The sequence below is a fragment of the Herpailurus yagouaroundi genome, unplaced genomic scaffold (assembly GCF_014898765.1).
Source record: "Herpailurus yagouaroundi ecotype Mexico unplaced genomic scaffold, PumYag 141, whole genome shotgun sequence".
Classification (NCBI taxonomy): Eukaryota; Metazoa; Chordata; class Mammalia; order Carnivora; family Felidae; genus Herpailurus; species Herpailurus yagouaroundi.
Window position 1 is genome coordinate 49,810,527 of NW_024412396.1, and position 22,424 is coordinate 49,832,950.

At 44.3% G+C, this 22,424-nt stretch overlaps 2 protein-coding genes across 25 annotated transcripts in view; one reads left to right on the top strand and one right to left on the bottom strand.

Annotated features, from left to right (window-relative positions):
* Positions 1 to 669: 669 nt before the first annotated feature.
* ERG28 (ergosterol biosynthesis 28 homolog) lies at positions 670 to 12,969 on the bottom strand. 7 transcript variants are annotated; one of them, XM_040477774.1, is made up of 6 exons: positions 12,843 to 12,969; positions 9,873 to 10,036; positions 7,034 to 7,128; positions 4,439 to 4,582; positions 3,967 to 4,085; positions 670 to 1,746 (listed from the first exon to the last, which is right to left on the bottom strand). In XM_040477774.1, the coding sequence occupies exons 2-6, from the start codon at positions 10,003 to 10,005 to the stop codon at positions 1,677 to 1,679; spliced, it is 561 nt and encodes a 186-aa protein (XP_040333708.1). In that variant the 5' UTR covers positions 10,006 to 10,036; positions 12,843 to 12,969; the 3' UTR covers positions 670 to 1,676. The 7 variants fall into 7 exon arrangements, with proteins under 7 accessions (XP_040333708.1, XP_040333710.1, XP_040333711.1 ...); XM_040477776.1 differs by having other exon boundaries at positions 670 to 1,345; positions 12,843 to 12,968; XM_040477773.1 differs by lacking the exon at positions 670 to 1,746 and adding an exon at positions 3,092 to 3,838 and having other exon boundaries at positions 12,843 to 12,961.
* A 401-nt stretch (positions 12,970 to 13,370) lies between these two features.
* The window catches only part of TTLL5 (tubulin tyrosine ligase like 5), a 284,194-nt gene continuing 275,140 nt past the window's right edge, over positions 13,371 to 22,424 (top strand). For 16 of the 18 annotated variants that reach the window (XM_040477756.1, XM_040477758.1, XM_040477763.1 and 13 more), the window contains exons 1-3: positions 13,371 to 13,483; positions 14,826 to 14,995; positions 20,735 to 20,841. In XM_040477756.1, the coding sequence (XP_040333690.1) occupies positions 14,922 to 14,995; positions 20,735 to 20,841 (181 nt within the window). In that variant the 5' untranslated portion in view covers positions 13,371 to 13,483; positions 14,826 to 14,921. Of the gene's footprint in view, positions 13,484 to 13,579; positions 13,679 to 14,825; positions 14,996 to 20,734; positions 20,842 to 22,424 lie in introns of those variants that run through there. The other 2 variants (XM_040477751.1, XM_040477765.1) reach the window with 2 other exon arrangements.

Consider the following 22,424-nt stretch of genomic DNA (forward strand, 5'->3'; position numbering starts at 1 on the left):
TTAATTTTTTTTCAACATTTTTATTTATTTTTGGGACAGAGAGAGACAGAGCATGAACGGGGGAGGGGCAGAGAGAGAGGGAGACACAGAATCGGAAGCAGGCTCCAGGCTCCGAGCCATCAGCCCAGAGCCTGACGCGGGGCTCGAACTCACGGACCGCGAGATCGTGACCTGGCTGAAGCCGGACGCTTAACCGACTGCGCCACCCAGGCGCCCCCAGATATTGTGAATTTAAAGGGAGTCCCTTTAAACCAACCCAAGGTGACTTCCTCTCCTGCCTCTCCAGCCTGCTGTCTGGCTCTACTCATGGCCTTGGGTGGTGTCCCCTGAAAATAAGACATTTCAGTAATTTCTCCTGCATGGTGAACAGCTGTGATCATGACCATGGTGCTCTTTCGCTGTGGCCACTGCCCCAGCCTTGGCAAACGGGAGCAGCCTGGGTCGGTTGGCAGCAGTGCCGGGGTGCCCGGGCCACTGCCTGAGGGGAGCCAGGTAGGTGTGTGTGTGTGTGTGTGTGTGTGTGTGTACGTTCTGGGTAATAGAAGAAGTTCACACTTCTGGTGGGGGGAGTGACTGGGGGTGGAAGCGAAGTGGAGAGAAAGCGTGTCTTACTTTTGATAAGGAGAAAGGTGCTTACTCTTCAGCTTCTTCAAACTCTTTAACAGAATGTTTACCAGATCCATTCGTTCCTTTATTTTAAGAACATAATTTGTATTTTCTGTTTGTAATGCCAGATGTTTTAAGGCAATAAAAGATTCTCCGAGTGGTCTGCCTTGTCATCAGGTGGGGGTGGAGGTGCCTTTTGGCACAAAAACGAGAGTCTTGCCCATTTCCGGTGCGGGAGGGGCTGGGGCTAGAGGAGCAGCTCCTGTGGCCTTCTGCAGAGGTGGGTCCTCTGTTTACGCAGATGTTACCATCCCAGTGGGTTACTTTTTAAAGACGAGGCAGTAAAAGTGAACGTTGGCCCACGTGGTGCCTGGCAACCCGGCGCCCAGCACGTGACCCTGACCGCCTTCTGTGCTGTGTATATTTGCAGACGGTCCACTCGGGGTAACCACTGATACAGAGCCCACTGTGGTTTCTGGCTCTGCCTCAAAGCGTGGCCGAAGTATTTGTTCTAGGACTGTACCATCCTGCCCTGGTCAGAGTCCACGCTTTCGGCATCTGCTGTGGTGCTGCACTTTTCTTCTGATCTGTCCGGCCAACTACCACTTCTCCCTTCCCAGGTGCGTTCACCCCGTACTGTGATCTGGACATGCTGCTATTGGCTTTCTGTGCATTTCTTTCCTGGAAATTGCACTGTGTCTGTGGCATTCTGGGACCATTATCTGTTAGCAGTTCTTAGCTGGAGAGACATTACGGATTCTACTTTAAATCATCTCGGAAGGGAGCCAAGACGGGCGGTTAAAGAAATAGAATATTCAGAATATCTTCCAACTACTCTAAATCGTCTCTTTGGATCCGTTGGGATCTTGTCTTTGCTCATCTGGAATCACATTTCTATGACGTATGCTCAGAGGATCCGCATCCAACTCATGCATGTTTTCAATTCACTTTCTTAGGTGGGCTCCATGTGGATCTACACTTACATGCAAACTCTGCAAAATCATTGCTTTTACTACCTCCTTAACAGTAGTTGGTGAGGGAGGGATAGTCTGTATCCCTGAACTATTTTTCTAGACGTAGTGTTGGCATGTGAGGCCTGGTATTGCTGCAACCGCTTTTGGCACCATAAAGGAAGCCAGCCTGAGGATGAAACCAACACAGGAGGGCAGAGTGGAGTCAGATCAAACCATTCCTGAAGCCTATAATCCACTGAACTTTTCAATTTTGTGAGCCAATGTTATCTTTATTGTTTAAGCTAGTTTAAGACAGTTTTGTTCTTTTCACCTAAAAAGCCTTAACTGATAGAGAATTCCCAGTGCATTTAAGTATTTATTAAGCTTAAAGTATTTAACTTTAAGCTTCCTATCCTGCCTTTGCAAGTCCCCTGCCTCCCTGAGCGCTCACCTTTCTCTTCCCAACTTCTCTACTTGGTTTTTACTCCTTCAACAAGATGGTTCCTACCTTCCAGATGCTGTTCCCTCTGCCCTAAATGTCTGCCTCCTATATGAAGACATCTAATGCCTGGGCATTCAAGGCTCAGCTCAAATCCCATCCCCTCAGGGAGTCCTTTCCTGATAATCTGAACTGTGCACCCCCTACCTTCTTGATCATAAAACTTTGTATTCTAAATTTTTTTTTTTGACGTTTATTTTATTTTTGAGAGAGACAGAGACAGAGTGCGAGCTGGGGAGGGGCAGAGAGAGAGAGGAAAACACAGAATTGGAAGCAGGCTCCAGGCTCTGAGCTGTCAGCACAGAGCCCGATGTGGGGCTCGAACCCACAAACTGTGAGATCATGACCTGAGCTGAACTCGGCCGCTTAACCGACTGAGCCACCCAGCGCCCTAAAACGTTGTATTCTAGAGTTCTTAGCGTCTGAAGTTGTTTTCGTGTGTTACTTTATTGATTATCCATTACCTTGACTTCACTGCAAGGGCCACAGGAACAGGGACATTGCCTGGGACATCATTTCTCTTTCTCAAGTGTCTGGCCTGGAGTTAAATGTTCAATAAATACTTTGTTGATGTAATGAATGGGTTCTTGAGTCTACACACTGCGTGTGGGCCCCGCCAGTGAGGAGCCCCTCAGAATTCTGTTTGGAGGGCAACTACCTGCTCCAGCCCATTATCATTGGGGTTTCAAGCTCTCCTTTCCATGGTTAGGCAGCTGTTCCTTCCATGCTATTTTCTGACTCTGCTTTCTCAAGAAACTGTTTCTTCCTTAGAAAGAAAACAAGAAAGGGTCCTCCTGACCGTTCAATTGTGAACACAGAATCTTGAAGGTGGGGAAGGAGAGGCAGACTGGACTTCAGGAGAAATGAACAAGTGACCAGACGCACCAGCGGCAGCCAGGTGTGCCTGGGTCCTTGAGCTGTCCTACTCATTATGGTGTATTTGATCCACAAAATGCTGCGATTCTCCTCTGCTACAGCTCAGAGGAGGGCAGGAGTGCTCCTGGCTTAGGGAAGGTCAAAGTACAAGGACTGATCCAAGCACAGGGTTTTTCTATTTACTACAAAATTCGTTACACAAATACAGCTGACCAGAAGGTCTAAAAACAGCCCAGACTCTTCCAACCCCGATCCACTTGTAGACACAAGGATATGAGCCATGCTCACTCACAGGGGAGCCCTTCTTAGAAGAACTGCCCATTTCTCGGATGGTTCAGAGTCTCGGGTCCAGCAGCAGAGAGGAGCCCGACCTGGGAGGGCAACCCCGAAGCAGCCCTTGGAGGCTGCTGCTCTGGGCAAGGCAGCAGCTGTAAGTTTCACAGTTCACGTGTTCCCACCACGCAAGTCAGATGAAGGGATGAAAATAAAAGGAAAAAAGCAGAAGGCTGGAAAAGGGTCCTGGAAGAAGAGGCTGCTGGTGAAGGAAGGGCACACAGTGGGTTTCGAAGGTGCTGGCAATTTCTTGGTCTGGGGGAAGGTATGGGGTATCCACCTTAAAATGATTCTTTAAATTGTTCGTACACATCATATGAAAGTTATACGGTATCGTAAACATTATTAAAGAAAAACCCCAAACGTAAAAGGCTAGCAGGGGGTCAGAGGGCTCAGGATGGTGCAGAAAAGAAGAACTAAAAGAGGAGGGAGGATAAAGGTAGGGGACAGCAAAGGTGGAGGATGGAGTCTTGGAGCTGGTAACGTTGGCCTCAGTTTCTCTTCTTCTGTCTGGATACTGGTTCTACTTCTAGGTACCGAAGCCCAACTAGCATACCCAGGATCGAGAAACCTTCAACACAGAGAAAAGGTTCGTGGCTGACACAGGCACGGCACTTTCTTACACCCTTGTGTGTCTGCCCTCTGCCCCAGCCCGAGGGTGCAGTTCCTGCGGGAGGTCTGGGGTGCTCGGATGCTTACTTGCCACCATCAGGGGTGCCAGGACGCCAATCGTGGGAGCTGCGGTCCCAAAGACAAACAGCTCGGAGAGGAAGTGGCCCAGGGCGAGGAGGAAGGTCCAGAGTGTGATGTGGTACAGCCTACAAGGGAGCAGACAGACATGAGAACAGAGGCGATGCTTGTGGGGCGCGGAGGAAGAGTAGAGGTCTGGCTCTGCATACACAGAAGCCAACCCAGGGAGGCGATTATGGCTAAAGGGAGAGGAGACTTGGGCCAGAGAAAGACCTATCTGCTCGGCCACATCGATTTATCCTCTACTAGGGCAAAACGGAATGTTTCCACTGCTAGACTGAGAGTGCGGTTCAGGCATCCAGAGTGGGTCTCTGAGTTGTGGCAAGGTGGTGAAGCCAGCTACAGCAAAGCGAGTCTGGGTTACGGCAATCCTAGCAGTATAGACAGTTTCAGATCAATCACGCTTACATATTCTACTCACTTGGCTCTGTAGTCCACACCCACCTGGCAGGTATATACGAGGGATGCCACAGAGTGAAGGGCCTGAATGGGGCATGAGCAGCAAGGACCTCTGTGGGGCTTTTAGACGCTCTTGCAACGTGGGCTGGTTATTTAGTATCTTAGCCTAGGAAAATGGTGGAGGACACAGTGGTAATCTCATGGGAAGAGAACTCTTTCCTCCGTTTTGACCAAGAGGTGGAAAAGAGGTTATAGGACGACTGACCACATGGATTGGAGATATCTTTTTTTAACTATGAAAATTTTAAAATTACGAAATACCTTAAACATACAAAACATTGTTGATAAGAGAATATTCTAATTAACCTGTATGCAACCAATACCCTGCTCCAGCAAATCTGGATGTTTTGACATTTTTGCTTCAGATACTTTTACTAAGAAACAAAATATTACAGGTAATCAGTTAAAGCATTCTGTGTATCCTGGACCCTGGGACCCTGGATCCCACCTGGACCCCCTTCCCAAGCCCCCCTCCCTCCCTCCCCAGAAGGAACTGATATGTTAAATTTGATTTTTATCATTCCTGTGTATGTTTTTATACAGTCAGTAAATACGTATGTTTGGGTGCTGAATTTGAATTTCTGGTTAGGAAGGAAATAGAATCCCAGTGTAGATCAGAAGAACACGGACCAGCGTCCCAGGCTAAAAAAGGCTAGAAACAGAAGTCGGCATTTGTGGCTATCCTGTGTTGGAAGAAGGGGAAAGGAATGGGTGATGATAAGGTAAGTCTCATTCCAAAAGCACAGCAAATGAAAGATACACCTCTTATACCTATTGGCAATTCTTTATCACGTAAAGGTCTTTAAAGGAATTAGTCAGTTCTTACTCCCTCCCAGTCACCTTGAGAGGTACAACAGATATACTGGTTTCATCTTATACATAAAGAGACCAAGATGCCGAGAAAGTGAACAACTGGTCCTTGAACAAAATGGGTTTGAGCGGCAAGGGTCCACTTTTATGTGATATGTGGATTTTTAAATATTTATTTCGAGAGAGACAGAGAGAGAAAGCAGGGGAAGGGCAGAGACAGGGAGACAGAATCCTAAGCAGGCTCTGCCCTGTTAGCCCAGGGCCCAGTAGGGGGCTCATCTCACCAACTGTGAGATCTTGACCTGAGCTGAAATCAAGAGTTGGATGCTTAACTGACCGAGTGACCCATGCGCCCCTACATGTGGATTTTTAAAGATAAATACAGTACAGTACTGTATTTTTTCTTCCTTATGATTTTCTTAAGAACCTTTTCTCTGGCTTATTTTATTGTAAGAATACAATATATAACACAGATAATGTACAAAATATGTATTAATCGACTTTCTTATCAGTAAGGCTTCTGGTCAGTAGTAGGCCATTAGTAGTTAAGTTCTGGGGGGCGTCAAAAGTTATATGTGGATTTTCAACTATAGGGAGCCACTGTTCCTAATCCCCATGTTGTTCAAGGGTCAACCGTATAATGAACTTGCAGCTACAAAAATAGTTACCAGGAGAACTGAGACAAGAGCCCATTTTCTTGTTTTCATTCTTGGGCCCCAGGCTGTTTCCACTAAACCACACTGCTTCCAAAAATACATGTCAATCTAGAACAAGTCAAACTATAGTTTCAAGTTCCAAAAAATAAAAATAAAAAAAAATTTAAAAAGTTGGGAGAGATCGCAGGGTTAATAGCATTGCTTCAAATCCCACTTGAGTTGGCCTTCCTCAGTTCAAATTAATTGGGTCTCTAATATGTAGATCTGCAAAATCAGGAATGAAAACCATTATCTCCCAGGGCTGCTAGGAGACTTAATCAAGGTCATGTGGATAAAAGCTCCTGGCATAATCAGAGGTGTTCGGTAAATATCATCACCTCCTCTTTTCCCAAATGCTGAGAGCTTGGATATGACAGAAAAACATTTTAGTGTGAGGTTGGTATTTTGATGGCCTTAGCCACTGACTGGAGCAAACTTTCCACTTTGGTTGTGGTAAGGACGGTTGGAAAGGAAGCTCGAGCCCCCTCCAGTGGTCAGCACCGGTTACAGCATTATGTAGACAGGAGGCTATGACCCTCTGCGAATGGTCCGCGGCAGTGTGACGACCCTAGAGGCAGAATGTTAGGAGTCCTGGGTTCTCTTTCACCCTCACATATGGACTCTGCATAGGCGCACAGCAGTTTACTTGTGGGTTCCTTTTCGCATGGATTGTGATTTTTGGTCATTCCTACTTCTTGAGGAATGTGAGAACGAGGTATATGTGGGTGGCTGCTCTAAAAAGAGCACACTACTCTACTTCTGGAGCAGAGAAAGGCTGATTCTTTAGTAAAGGAGTGGAGGGATGTGCTGCAGGCCACTGGGTCAATGGTAATAGCCAGTTGCTACCGACTTCCAAAGAATTTTCAAACTTCAAAGACCTGTTAGGCCTATTATGTTTTTTTGGCTTGGAAAGAATAGAACCCATTAACGTTTTATTATCCATGTTCTAGGCTAATGTATGAACATTAGCAGGTCTCCAAGGGGAGGGGCACACTGGATATGCCTGGCACCTGATTTCCAACAAGGGATGCTTAAGCTCTTTCTTCCCTTACATACGTCTTGTTGTGGATGTCGATGGCACAGAGGCAGCGAATCACTGATGAGAGTAGGGTCCAGATGCCAAAGGTCCGAGCTTGGAGGCCATTCACTGTATAGTAGGGAAAAGCAAGAGTGTTGAGAGGGTGGGGGGTGAGGTTCCCTCCAAACTCCTCTCACCTCACTGGTGGTTCATGGGAGGCAGGCTGCTAAGCCTGAACTCTCTTTGGCTGGGCAGAGGGGAGGCTCTGGTGCTACACATGGGAACTAGAAGGAATGGAAGGAATTCCAGAATGAGAACGGCTTAGCTCCTCTTCACATGTCTACAGTTGGGTGGGGGAATTTCAAGAGGAGAAACCCAACGAAGGGCCCACTTAGGCAATAACTCCTGAATGCAGAAGTTTATGCCTCTGCCCTGGAAGCCACTCAGGTGCTGGTGAAGTCCAGCAAGCGTGGGTCAGCGCATGTTTGGGGGAATGTTGCACATAGTGGTCTGTCAATACAAGATGTCTAGGCGGTGTAAGCTTTCAAGGCTGAGGCAGGAGAGGACTCAGAAATCCTGTGCACTTTGTACTGGAACAAAACACTGCTTGTTTGGTGTTTGCTGTGGCCACCCTGCTCTTGGTGGCTTTGTTCTGATACCGCTGTACTAAGTATCTTGTCCTGAAAGTATTAATCATAGTCCTCCATAGCAGCGGTTCTTGACCCTGGGTGTTTATTAGAGTCAACTACAGAAGCTTTATCCATTTCCCAAGACTTGGGAACCAGACCAATTATATCATATTCTCTGAAGGTAGGCCCTGGGCATGAAGTATTTTCTAAAAATCTCTCTCTGGGTTGACTGCAATGTACAGCCATTTATCTACGGCATCCTGTGGCCAGGAATGCCACAACAGTGAAAGTTTTCCTTTGCTGGTCTACTGAGCAAGAGAAATTGTAAGGGACAAGACTGATACCTGAAAGGTCTATTAATGTTTATTTGGGCTTTAAGGATTTTCCATCCTTTGGAAAACCAGACAGTGATACCAATTTCATAACCCTGAAGGCCTTTACGTGGTAGTAAGGTGGGACAAAATTCCAAATGCCAAATATCTAGTGGGCGGCCCTGGAAAGCTGTGATTTTTATAAACCAGTTTGATAGCCTTTCTGATGAAAAGATTGAGGAAATATCTCTAGTTAGTGAGATACAAAAGTGGAGTATCTCACCAGCCCTAACCACACTAGGCACCAAGTGACATTCTACGGGATGCTCCAGAATACTGTGGTTATCAGCAGAGTACCATGACAGCCCCCAGATTAGGAGGTGGGGAAGACAGTCTCTGCTTCTGGGCTGGAGATAAGACACCCACCTACCCACCCACAGTTCTTTTGCACAGCTATATGCCCTTGAGTGAATCACATGACCCCTAGATTTTTCTCTCTCAACTTTAAATTTTTTTTTCCTACAAATTTATGTTGCTTAATGTTTATTTATTTTTGAGACAGAGAGAGACAGAGCATGAACGGGGGAGGGTCAGAGAGAGAGGGAGACACAGAATCCGAAACAGGCTCCAGGCTCTGAGCTGTCAGCACAGAGCCCGACGCGGGGCCCGAACCCATGGACCGCGAGATCATGACCCGAGCCGAAGTCGGCCGCTCAACCGACTGAACCACTCAGGCGCCCCTCAACTTTAAATTTAAAGGATCAGACCAAGGGTGCCTGGGTGACTCAGTTGGTTAAGTGTCTGACTCTTGATTTTGGCTCAGGTCATGATCTCACGGTCCCACGTCGGGCTCTGTGCTGAGTGTGGAGCTGCTTAAGATTCTTTCCCTCCCTCTCCCTCTGCCCCACTTGTACGTGCTCTCTCTCTCTCTCTCTCTCTCTCTCTCAAAAAAAAAATAAAAAAAAAAAAAAAGGACCAGACCAGGTAATTTCTGCAATCCTGTGCATCTACAGTCATCAGAAGGCAGTGTTTGAGGGTGAAAATTGAACTGTCCCACCCACTCTTCCAGGTTCTTTACTCCTATTGTACTTGAGTTTTGTTCAAAATGAGCCTTAGCCTACTTAGATTCACTTTATGTGGAGATGTTGCAGACAAAATGAGCTAGGTCAGGGCCCAAATCTGGGTTAGCTATAAATGTGACACAGAATTGTCAGCTGCGTGAAATGATCCTGCAGCTCAAACACCACTACCCCACACATCGGTGCAAGGAAGCGCAAGCTGAAATGTGAAAATGGTCTCAGCAGAGAGGCTCAGGAAGCTGGGACAGGCCACCAGAGGCCTTCTAAGCTTCACTTTGGGAGACCAGCTCAGAGGAATGTCGGGTATCATCTCAGGGGCTCTTCACGGTTTGGGAAGACTTTGGTTTTATAACTTGCCATTTGCAACACAGAATATAAACCATTTGGGGCACAACCTAGTTTCTGAAGAGGGCTGAGATAATATGAAAAGCTTCTTTATAGCTTTCTAGTGGGGAATCCCAGAGTCACCAAATAATTCCATTTCCTCACTTGCCCTTGTAATACTTTTTGTATTGCCTGTAAAACGTATAGGGCAGTATAAAATGAATGAAAAGGTATTCAGACAAGCTTGGGGGGAAGAGGGCCAAGTGCTATCCACAAAGTCTATTGTTCCACTGGCCGCCAAAGGTTAGGTTAGCCAGCATCAGAATCACCTGGAAAGTTAGGAAAAACTACACCCTTGGGTCCCATTCAGGGGTGGGGCGAAAGTTTCAGGAAATAAGTTTGGAGAAGAAAACGGGCAGCTGTGCTGTTTGTTCGTTTTTAAATTTCCTAGGTGGTTCTCATGGACGGCCTGGCCTAGGAACCACAATTTAGGCAGCTCCCGCAAAGGAGGCAATTCTCTGACTTCTTACCGAGGTCTGGCTTGCCGGTGTAGAGCTTTTCATAGAGAAAGGTGTGGTCTCGGAAGCTCTGCAGCGTGTTTCCCATGGCTATGATGGACACCATCACGAGCCAGCTTCGTAACACGTTCAAGAAACGGCTCATGACTTCCGGCCAACCTGAGAGGGCTCTTTGCCTTGGAAACAAAGGCAAAAAACGTGAGACAATTAGTCTACTTCAACCATGAGCTCTCTGACTTGTGTAGTTAACCTGTATCCCACTCATGAAGGCTGTACTAAGTTTATCTGGGCAATCACTTTGTGAATTGCTTTCTAAGTCTCTGAGGCTCATCTACCCTCAGTTATCTTGACATATTATTGTTACTTCACCCCAAACCAAAGGGTGCTAACCTTTACCTAGAGTGAAAAAGGCTAAATAATGCCCGGGGCTGGAAATGGTAAACCTAACCAAAAAAAAAAAAAAAAAAAAAAAAAAAAAAAAGGGGGGGGGAGAAAAAGGGAACGGATGAAAAGGAGGTGTACAAATTTTACTATAAATTAATAAAATGGTCTCTTTTTTCTTTCAAGTTTATTTATTTAGAGAGGGAGGGAGAGAGAGAGAGAATCTCATGAACTTGGGGCTTGGTCTCACACACTGTGAGATCATGACCTGAGTGGAAATCAAGAGTCGGATGCTTAGCCAACTGAGCCACCCATATGCCCAGTGATAAAATGGACTTCTGAGTAAGACTTCTAGAAACTGGTCTCAATATTTAGTTACACTAATAGTGGTGAATCAACAGTATACTTTGCAATAAGTGACACAGTACTTATTTTTGTCTAAGCAACTTCTCCACAATGTTAGCCTTTTCTCTTGGTTGGAATCAGTCTTCTGCTATCTTTACTCCTAGCCTAGTTTTTTTACGTCATTCTTTTTAAGGCAAGTGGCTCAAAGGTGACTGTAAATCTACCAATGGTTACCTGCCGGGCTATTGATGACAGATCCTTCCAAGCCTTATATATTAGCGTGGAACCTGTGGAGTACGGGCAATATTTACACTCTCAGATTTTTTCCTACTCTGGTTCTCAGGTACATCAGGCTCCATAAGCTAAATGATGTAAAAGTTAAAAATAAATAAGCTGCCGTGACTTGAGAACTAGCAGGAAAATTACACAGAGAACGAAACAGCAATGTTGGTGTTGGATTGTAAGAGAAAGAGTTAACAGCTAACAGTTATTGGGCACTTGGATAGGCCGTGCACTTTGCCAAACACCTAACGTACATTATCTCATTTAATCAATCCTTAAACAAGGTGGGTAGGCACTATTCCTATTTCCATTTTACAGATGAGGGCTGGCACAGAGACATTAAGGGATTTGCTTGGTTCCACAGCTAATATATGGCAGAGTGGAGATACAAACCATGATCTGTTGGACTCACACTGCAATACTGCCTCCCTGAGAATAGTTTGATGAAGTTGTTTTTTTTTTTTTAATGAAATTTCCATTTTTAAGGGAGACAAACACACTATATCCACTTCTGTCTCAAAGTTGTATACAAAGTACTTACATGGTATACTTTTTGTTTAAAAAAAAAATGAACCCTTGAGGAGCAACGATTTCAATCTACTTGGTTTAAATAAAACTCCCGTTAAGAATTTAGTAATAGAGGGGCGCCTGGGTGGCGCAGTCGGTTAAACGTCCGACTTCAGCCAGGTCACGATCTCGCGGTCCGTGAGTTCGAGCCCCGCGTCGGGCTCTGGGCTGATGGCTCGGAGCCCGGAGCCTGTTTCCGATTCTGTGTCTCCCTCTCTCTCTGCCCCTCCCCCGTTCGTGCTCTGTCTCTCTCTGTCCCAAAAATAAATAAACGTTGAAAAAAAATTTTTAAGAATTTAGTAATAGAACTACTTCTCATCTTCACTGTGGTTTTGTTTTGTTTTGTTTTGTTTTTGGCTGCTTTTTTGCTTTCCCCACGGTTTATCTTTTGTCAGGTTAACTTCTTGGGCCTGAAGTGATAAATTATCAGGCTTTTTTTTTTGTCACTCTGGCAGAAGTTTCAGTGTCTTAAGCTACACAGTTGAAATAGATATTAAAGTCAGCAATGGCCTGACAGTGTGAAGCACTGAAAAGAAAAGAAAAGAAAAGAAAAAAGAAAAGCTCTAGAGGACGAAGCACGAATCCCTCAGGGAATGGTAGATCACAACAGTGGACCTAGTTGAAGTCCAGAGAGAAGAGAGCTTTACTGGAGATCACAGGCGTCACAGCATGGGCCAAGATTCCCTCATCTTTCAAGATATCACCCTCCCCCCCTGCCCCCCCTCCCCGCCTCCTTATTTTCTCACCATTCCTCAGTAGGAGACTCGCGATTTCACCTCCCAGGGTCAGAAAAGCCTGATGGAAGGCCCCATCTTTGACAGAACTTATGCCTATCTCACGGAAGCTCTCAGAAGTCCCCACGATAGCTGATGATGAGTGCAGAACCTCAGCACTCTTCCGAACTGCTCCACCAATCGCTCTCCCCCAAATTCCCTAAAGCTTTAGGGCCTCCTAAAGTATCCAGCATCTATTCTCAAATTTTCTCCTGGCCCGGCCCGGCAAAGGTGTGGTGTTAAAACTAGTCAGGAGAGAGAGAGAGGTTCCTATCCTGCCCCGATCATTCAGCACCTGTGTGACCCTGGGTGAGAAATCTGCAAAATGGAGCTTAAAAAATACCTATCGCAAGGGTTATTGTGAGAATTACATGAGAAAGTGAAGGGTCCTTGCCCTGGGCTAGGCTCATAGTGCCTGCTCATTCCTTCATTGGTTTCCTGAACCTACCATGCCTTCCTCCTCTTCATAGTCTAGCTCCTCCTTCTCAAGGTCTCCCGAACCCCTTGTCCCCCAGAAGGTTGCCTCCCAGGGATCTTCCTTCCACCCCACCTCTATTTTTCCAGACTCTCCGGATCCTCTCAATCAGATGGCACAAAAATGCCTCCCTCTCTTTTCTCCCCATTTTGAGCCTACCTGGTGACCGGACCCCCAGCTGAGCAGCGGTAGCAGCAGGAAGAGCAGCAGCAGCAAAGATCCAAAACAGCTCCAGCGAGGAGTCCACCTGAGCCATTTGTCCTCGCCCCCGCCCACAGCCCGGCACCAGGATTGGGTCGTTTCCGTCAGTCCTCGCTCTGATTGGCTGCTCCGGCTTTGCTCGAGCAGGAGATGGGGCGTGAACCCCTTTACTGCCAATCAGCGGGTGCCGCTTCTCAAGGCACCTCCCCCCCCCGCCCCCGCCCCTCTGTACCGCTGCTCACGCAGTGAGCCCTCTTCTTGAGCGTGGCGGAAGAACTTCGCGGCTGAGTCAACCCCTTAGGCGTGGAGGGGAAAAGAGCGGAAAAAACAACTCAAGACTTCTGTTGAGGGCAAAGCGCTGCGCCCGCGCTGCGCCGCGGTGACGAAATTCCTTCGCGCCCGAAGTCGAGCGTTTTCAGCGCGGGGTGGCGGGCGCCTGCGCAGTGGCTCCCAGCGGGCGGTTGCTTGTTGGTTGTTGTAGTAACGGGGGAAGCAGCCGTCGGCGGCGGCCGTGAGCCCGGCTGGGGAAGGAGGAGAGGGTGGTAGGCGCAGAGCGCGGTCCCCGCCCGCCGGCTCCGAGCCATGGGAAGATGAGACAGGTAAACGCCTGCGCCGGCGCGCTTCCCTACCGGAGGGAGGTGAGCTCCCGGGTCTGGGCGGGCGCCAGCTGCTGCACTTCCCTCTTGAAGTCTGGGAGCAGCTGTTGGCTTCCGGGCGCGCTGGGCTGAATCGCTGCGGCGGAATCGCCCCTGTCCTTTCCGTGGGGAGCATCTGAGGACCTACCTGGGATTGGGGTGAGCCGGGGGTGGGGCTGAGGGGCTGATCCCTTTAGGGCGAGGACGCTTCTTGAGCGAGTTGTCCTTAATCTTCTTCCGATCTCCGTGTCTCTCTCCACTCTGCTGGCAGCCTGCGACAGGTTTGGCATCCGTTTCTCGCTTGGAGGTCTTGTTTGTTTCGTTTTAATTTAAAGGACTTCCCAACATTTTGGGAAAGATCGAGAAATCCCGTTGGGAATCCCCCGAAGAACGCCTTTGAAGTTATTAGATCGTGCCCGTTCCGCTGAAGATCTGTAGGGATTATCGGGATCCACGGGTTTTTGTCCTGTTTACGATCTTATATGTGTATATGAATGCATAGAAAAATAAGATTTGCAAAGATCGACATCAGATGATTACCTCTGAGTGATAGGGTTATGGTCATTTAAACATTTTCATTTTCTATATCTGTAATTTCCATTTCAGCCCTAAACACCCAACAAACGTACTTTTTACTATGAAAACATATTTTAAGTTAGAAATGTCCTAATTTTAATGCCTTTGCGAGATTCAGATCATAGTTTGTGATTTTTAGTAAGGGAGAATAATTTTTGAGCGTTTGAAAGGACAGTGTTGTTTTTTTTTTTTTTTCAGCTATTTATGACCTTGATTCAGGAGAATATATTAATCTTTTAGTTTAGTGGTTGAGTTTGTTTTAGTGGAAACATGAGGGCATTTTACCTGTGTGCTTGTCATAGAGTCTAAAGAAATAATTTCAAGGATCGTAAATCTTGAGTTTTTATTTTTAACCCAGATCAGGTTTTTCTAAGCAAGGAGTCTATGTTTTAGGCAATCGACCACCTATCTCAGACTTTTCTAAGAGCTAAGTCTTATTAGATTTAGTATGTAAAAGAAAAATGAGAAGCTCAAACTTAATAAGAGCTCTTTATTTTATTTTATTATTATTTTTTAATAGCAGCTCTCTAAATGCACAGAGGGCAGACAGTATGTTTGGAAAAAAATTTTGATTTTTGTGGCATTAGTGGGGCACTGTGAGAGAAGGTAAGCTTCCAGAGGTTGGGCACCATTTAGGTAAATATTCGTTTTTTTAGACTTGGAAGATTAATAGCAATAACCAACAAATAGACAACCCTGTTGTGTTTTGAATCATTTGGCTTTCTTGCAGGAATCAGTGCCACCTAAATTGTTTGATCCAGTGAATCTGCAAGGAAAGGTCTCTGAGGCCCCCCGTCTGCTGACTGCATGACAAACCCTAAAGGAAATGCCAGTCGTGATGGCCCGGGACCTGGAGGAGACAGCATCATCCTCAGAGGATGAGGAGGTGGTAAGCCAAGAGTAAGTAAGAGCAAGCTTGCTTTTGACCCTTTGCCTTTAGGGTGGAAAAGAATTCTCTTTTACTTATACCTTCTTTTACCTAGTCCTTCTTCGGTATAGCCTGACTCTGGTTTTAGTTTCTGACCACGATTTTTTTTCCTTTTTTTTTTTTTTTATAACTTATTGTCCCATTGGCTAACATACAGGAGACAGTGTGCTCTTGGTTTTGGGTGTAGATTCTCATGGTTCATCGCTTACATACAACACCCGGTGCTCTTCCCAACAAGTGCCCTCCTCAATGCCCATCACCCATTTTCCCCTCTCTCCCCCCTCCCCCCCCATCAACCCTCAGTTTGTCCTTTGTATTTAAGAGTCTCTTATTCTAACCATAATCTAATTCGAGATTTTATTAGTTGGTTACCCTTAGCTATCTGAAATGAGATAAGGCTTTGTTTCTGGGCTCAGGAGTGAACATTGGCTCTAGATGTTGCTCTTTGTATACTCTTGATTGGAGCTTGTAACATAGGAGATTTTGATATTTGTAGACATTAAAGCAAAGTAGGCCTCCAAACTCTGTGAGATAGGTTATATTATTTTCTCAAAAGCTTTTACAACCATAGAATGATAGTATATAGAGAGGTCAAGTAACTTACCAGAGTAACTGTGGGGCAGTACATTAGAATTCTGTAACCTGTGCTGTGTCCATTGAACCACACTGCTTTCCTGAGTTCTTTTGGGTAAGAGTCAAGTTTTTTGACTGCTGGATTCTCATAATAATAATAATGAACGACGGTGATAAGTGCAGCTTATCATTTAGCATAGATGACGGTAAGGGCTTTAACTGATGTATCTCATTTAATCTGAACACGTTATTATTCCCACTTGATGAAGCTCAGCCATGCAAATATCAAAGAACTTTTTCAGGGATTCAGGGGGAGTAAGTGATGGATTGAGATTCAGACCCAGTTTTCCAGGATTTTGAGGCACTTTGCTGTTTTGCCTCCTTTAACATTATTATTTGGCACAGAGGACAAAGAGAGAGTGCGACTCGAAGTTAAGATTCGTTTTTAAAGATTCTCTGTGAGTCTCCTTGGGTACTTGTATGCTATGTAACCTGGAAGGTGGGGATAATATCTCCCAGGCTATTTTGTAGAGGTATGATTAGAATCAGATAGAATGATATGTAGGAAACTACTTTATAAATGATAAAGTGCCATACAAATGTTAAGGCATTATTCGTACTGGCTTTAATATTGAATTTAAAGTGGATTTCTTACTATAAAGTAGAAGGTTACATTATTTAATATGACTACAAAAAATTACTGAAGCATTCATAAAGCTTTGGAGAGAGGCTTCTCATCACTGTTAGGTCATAGAAAAAATAGAGATTTAACATTATATTTGGGTCAGTCTTATTCAGGATAATTAAATGGATAATTCCCTCTAGTCACTTTAGCTTCTTGTGACTTTTTGCTTTCTGTGTGCTGTTGCTTACCTGTTTCACAAAATTTAACTTTTGCTGCAAGCATCAGTCTTTCTGATTTCAAGATCATATAAAAAAATTTTGTTTTTACATTTATTTATTTTTGAGAGACAGAATGAGACAGAGTGCGAGTGGGGGAGGGGCAGAGAGGGAGACACAGAATCTGAAACAGGCTCCAGGCTCTGAGCTCTTAGCACAGAGCTGGATACGGGGCTCGAACCCACAAACCGTGAGATCATGACCTGAGCCGAAGTCGGATGCTCAACCGACTGAGCCACCCAGGCACCCCTCAAGATCATTCTTTTACTTCATGACTATTTCTTTTATTAGTGGGCTTAAGGGTTGGGCCTGATGAGTATTAGATTGAACTCTATGAAATTGCTGTTTTGATAGGTCAAAAACAGTAAAATATTGACAGTTTCAGATGGTTCAACCTAATATTATAGTAGGTACTCAGTAAATACTTGTTGACTGAGTGACTGAATGAAGGAATAAGTGGAGACTTTATTCTTTAGATCACCTTGGATCAGGGGTTCTTAACTTTTTTCTATGCCATGTATCCCTTATCAGAATAATATTTTTAGGTGCTTAAAATATATATCATTAAAAATAGTACCAATTACATTGAAGGCAGTTATTAAGATTAAAAAACCCAAACTTGTGACACAGTGTAGTGATAAGTGCTTTTTCACTGATGCATTAAATAACAAGATTATTCATCTGAAACGTGGGTAAGTTAAATTCCATTTTCCAAAGACCGCAGCGTGAAGACTGTTTTTGCTCAGTTTGCACGAGCTCATCACTCTGTCGGGTAGTCTTTGTTAGCATTTATAAGTGGGGAATATTGGGAAGCATCTTGGTTGTCTGGACCACCACTGTGCTGTGTCACCATTTGGCAGCTGACTGATTGCTTTGTGGGACCTACCAAATTGTTGTCCAGCTTCATGTCGGATGAGGAAGACTGACCACAGGTGATCTCGTGGCAAGGTTAATAACTACTCTAAGTGATAAATGTAAATGATATTTTTAGGTATCTGCAACCCCTGTGTGATATGGTAGAAAAAGTCTCTAATTTCAGACAGACTCAAAGGCACAGATGACGCTCATACCACTGGGCTAGGTTGCCCACCTTCATAGTTGAGAAAGGTTAAGTTTCTAGTAGAAGGTAGTGAAAATACAGGTGTCATTCCCCATCCCAATCCAATTTCATGGATTTTTTGCTCTTCTTCCTTTCAAACTCCTGTTGACTTTTGACTGTTAATGTTCCAGCAGCTCATGTCTTATCTATCAGACGTTTTATACTTTAGGAATCTTAAGCCAGTCTTGTTCACACTTGGAGTGATACGCTTTCATTTTTAAAGTTTTGGAAGTTATAAGGCCATAAATCATCTAAGGGCGTTGATTTAATTCTAAGATGTATCTCCATGGTCATATCGTCAATCTGCTCAGATCCCAAGGCTGTGTTAAAGAGTTCATGCCTGGCAGTCCTGGACTTCAGGGCTAGAAACTGTCCAGGCAGTCCTTATTTTGCATGGCATTATTTCAAATAGTGAATTTAAAGGGGCTCTTTTTCTGTATTTGCTAGATTTATCTGTAGATGTGAAAGGATTAGATACAAGGTTTCTTAAGGCACTAAAAAAATAATTTAATTCCTATCATAAAAGCCAGCTTTATATCAGTTCGTTGACATACACATGGGGAAAAAAAGATCATCGACAGATGATTCTACAGTGAGTACTATAGGAATTCCGAGAAAGAAGGCATCACTGTGGGCTGGAGGAGGTGGGAAAGGCTTTATGGAGATGGTGAGATGAACTGGGCCTTAAGGGTAGGGCTAAATGAACAGAAATGACGAAGGCATTTCCAGCAGGGGCACTGGTATGAATAAGGCATAGAAGCTTTGAATTATGTAGGCCAGATCCCAGGAGTAAATAATATATATGCCTCATGAAATTGTTTTTTAAGAACCAAGACGTTGTTAAGCTTTCAGTAAAGTGAACCTTCAAACCTTCTGCTTCGGTAGTCATCCAAGTCTTGTGTTCGTTCATGTCTCTAAGAGCGTATTTTCTTAATGTAGACCTTTTTCTGGTGTGAATGAAAATTTAAAGTCCCGATTTTCAGTTTCCTGACCGTTTTGAATCTTTTGCCTTTAGCACCACCTGGCGGGAGCATGCTTTTAAAGATGACATAGCGTCTGCCTTAAGTGTGTTTTAGTTGACCTGCTGAATTCATTACATGTCTGCCACCTCTTTTATCTTTTCATAGGTTGTAAGTGGAAGGATTTCTCCATCAGGGATTTGGTTTTCCACAAATAGCATAGTTAGGGCGTTGGCTGTTCTTAGCCTTGTATGTGTTTCTTGAGTTCCTGACTCTTGTCACGCGTTTTAACTTGGAGCAGTGATCCATTGTTTATAAGCGGGAAGGCAGAGTGGTGCCAGTTTGTAGCTAGTGCTAGATTCACGAGGAACTTTGCATCATTTCCAGACTTTCTGTCCAAGACTTTGCTGTTTAGGCTGCCTAGTTTTTCTCTATCCTCCGACTTAGAAATATAGTAGAAAAATTACAGTTGGAAGAGATCCTAGGAATCATCTGGCCCCGTGCCCACCTTTTACAGGTGTTTAAGATTAAAAAGCAAGCAAACCACAAAAAAATCCTTCTTGCTAAAAAGTGCCCCTGATAAATACCTTTTCTTACAAATGGGCACTGGCACCCAAGTCAAAAAGTAGGAGCAGTAAGCATCCACATTCCATTTCTAGAAAACAGGAAATGAACTAGGTATGGTGTTCTTTGCTTTTTTGCTAAAACACTTTGGCAGCTCATCCAAAGTCCCAAGTCTGCCTGGCAGCCTGTGCATTCAAAATGGGCATCTTTTTAAACATGGGCTGGGAGGGTCTGACTTGGCTCTGAGATTTGTAGTGTGACCTTTCTTAAAGAGGTGTGGTCATGTAAGTTTTTGAGAGCGGCCCAAATTTTGGCTATATGGATCTTATTCTGTTTAAGGAATTGATTAGTTTAGGTTCCCAAACTGTTGGGTTTAAGTTGTTCCATAAACGAAACATCACTGAAATGTGATTAGGGAGATGGAAACAGGGAAGGAGCCCAGGCAGACACTTGGGTTCAGGTACGTCTTCCCTTACTTAACCAGCTGTGTGGCCTTCAGCAAATCACTTACCCTCTCTGAGACACCCTTTTTTTCCCCCCAGTTCCTAGTGTGGGTAAGAGGATTAAGTGAGATAGCATATGAAAGCTCTTATTCCTGGCACATAGTAGGGACTCGGTCACTTCTTTCCCTCCTAACTCCTTGCACAAAGGAGGTTGAAGATTTTCCTAATCTTTGAGTAAATGTACATCTGTCTGAGATTGATTAAACAGAGATTTCCTGAGGATAGAGGAAGAGAGTAAAGTCAGAGATCCTTTTCTGGAGAGAAATATTACTCCATTTTGTATAGGCTTGCTTTAAAATACGGGATTTTAATTGGAGCGCTTGTATTAATTTTGGGTTCCTGGCTCAGAATCTTCGGATGCGTCATCAAATTGGCTTAAAAAGGGACTGTAGAGTATAAAAGGGTATATAAGTTATTGTGAATGCTGTATATTAGTTAGGATTCTTTATGTATGCTGGGGATTAAAACATAAATTGTCTTAAATGATAAAGGGAATTCATTTTTTTATTAAAAAAATTTTTTTCCCGCTATCCCCCATAAAGGGAATTTATTAACCCATATTCAGGAAAGACTTGATTCTGCAGCTGCACGTTTGCTTCTCAGGATTTCGTGTCTCTCATTCTTCGAATGAGGTTTTCACTGACTTCCTCCTTTACTGACAGCTCCAGGCTCTTCCCTCAAGGACACAAAATGACAGTTGTACTTGGAGACCTCATTCTCTTACACCGTCAAGGGGAAGAAGCCATCTCTCCTGCAGCTGCTCTAGAAGAGAAAGGAAGCAGCTTTCTTCTAGAGGGTCTCACAACATATCTTCTGACACTCACTGGCTCCAGTGGGTTTATGTGCTCATCCCCGATCCAGTAACTAGAACTGAGGGGTGAAGGCCCTGAATGGCTGAGGCCAATCAAAGCCCGTCCCTGGAGCAGGGAGGGAGTTAATCGTAAATAGAGCACATGGCTAAGAATGGGAGATGAATGGTTTCCCATAGGGCATTTGGGGTTCTTGTTCCAGGCAGAGGGAAAGTTGCTAAGCAGCAAACCACGGCGATCTGCGTCAGTGGTTAATTCAGACTTTGAGCTGTCAGTTAATGAAAACCTTTTGTTACGGCTGTAGGGATCATCCGTGTATCATGTGGACCGGAGGCTGCAGGAGAATTCCAGTTTTGGTATTCCATGCTGAGGCTATTCTGACAAAGGACAACAATATTCGAGTCATTGGCGGTAGGTATGACGTCCCCCCACAGAGGGCAGGGCTGGGCATGGCCCCTGTACCCTTGTCTTGCAGAAGTTGATATCACATGTAAGTAGGAAAAGGGCCTTGGCCACAAGAAAGATATAGCTTTTTTTTTTTTTTTATGCCCGAAAGGATTATTTGTAATTTCTTAAATTTTCTGCATTTTAAGTTGCTTTTCTTCTTTGAATTTTGTCTTCAGAATTATGCGTATGTGCGTTATTGTTATTCTTTGTGGTAAAATATACAAAACAAAATGTACCCTTCTGACCATTTCAGAGTGTACAATTCAGTGGCGTTTAGTACAGTCACACTATTGTACAACCCTCACCACGATCTAGTTCCAGAACATTTTTCATCATCCTAAAGTAAACCCTGTATCCATTAAGCAGTCACTCCCTATTACCCCTTACCCCAGCAGCTAGTAACTGCTCATCTGCTTTCTGTCTCTAGCGATTTGCCTGTTCCGCACATTTCGTACAAATCCACTCAGACAGGATGTAGTCTTCTGTGTCTGGCTTTTTTCACTTAGTGTAGTGTTTTTAAGGTTCATCCATGTTGAGCATGTATCCGTACTTCATTCCTTTTCATGAAATGCCATATTTTGTTTATCCATTCATCAGTTGATGGATCAGTTGGTGGTTGTTTCCACCTTTTGGCTATTGTGAACAGTGCTGCTCTGAAGATTCATGTATGAGTTTTTGTTTGGACACCTGTTTTCAATTCTTCTGGGTCTATAGCTAGGAATGGAATTGCTAGATCTTATGGTAATTCTATGTTTCACTTCTTAAAGAACTGCCAAAGGAGATTCCATAGTGTCTACACAATTCTGCATCAGCGATGTAGGAGGGTTCCATTTTCTCCACATCCTCACTGACAATTGTTATTTTCTGTTTTTTAGATGATAGCTGTATTAGTGGGGGTGAAGTGGTATCTTACTGAGGTTTTGATTTTTATATCCCTAATGACTAATGACATTGAGCATCTTTTCATGTGCTTCTTGGCCATTTGTATATCTTCTTTAGAGAAACGTCTATTCAAAGCCTTTGCCTATTTTTGATTTGGGTTGCTCGACTTTTTGTTGTTGAGTTATGAGTTCTTAAACATTCTAGATACTAGACCCTTATCAGATACACAATTCCCAAATTCTTCTGCTAGATGGATTCACTAGTGAATTCTATCAAACATTTAAAGAATCAACACCACCAATCCTTCTCAAACTCTTCCAAGGAAGAGGAAGGAGCTCATTATATGAGGCCAGCATTACTCTGATACCAAATCCAGAATAAGACATCACAAGAAAACAAAACTACAGTCAAAATCCCTTATGAATACACATGCAAATATCCTCAACAGAATACCAGCAAAGCAAATCAAACAGCATATTAAAAGGACTATACCGTGACCAAGTGGGATTTCTCTCAGGAATACAAGGATGGTTCAACATACAAAAGTCAATCAATGTAACATACCACACTAATTTCACTTCTTCTTTCCAACCTGGATGCCTTTTCTTTCTTTCTTTCTTTCTTTCTTTCTTTCTTTCTTTCTTTCTTTCTTTCTTTCTTTCTTT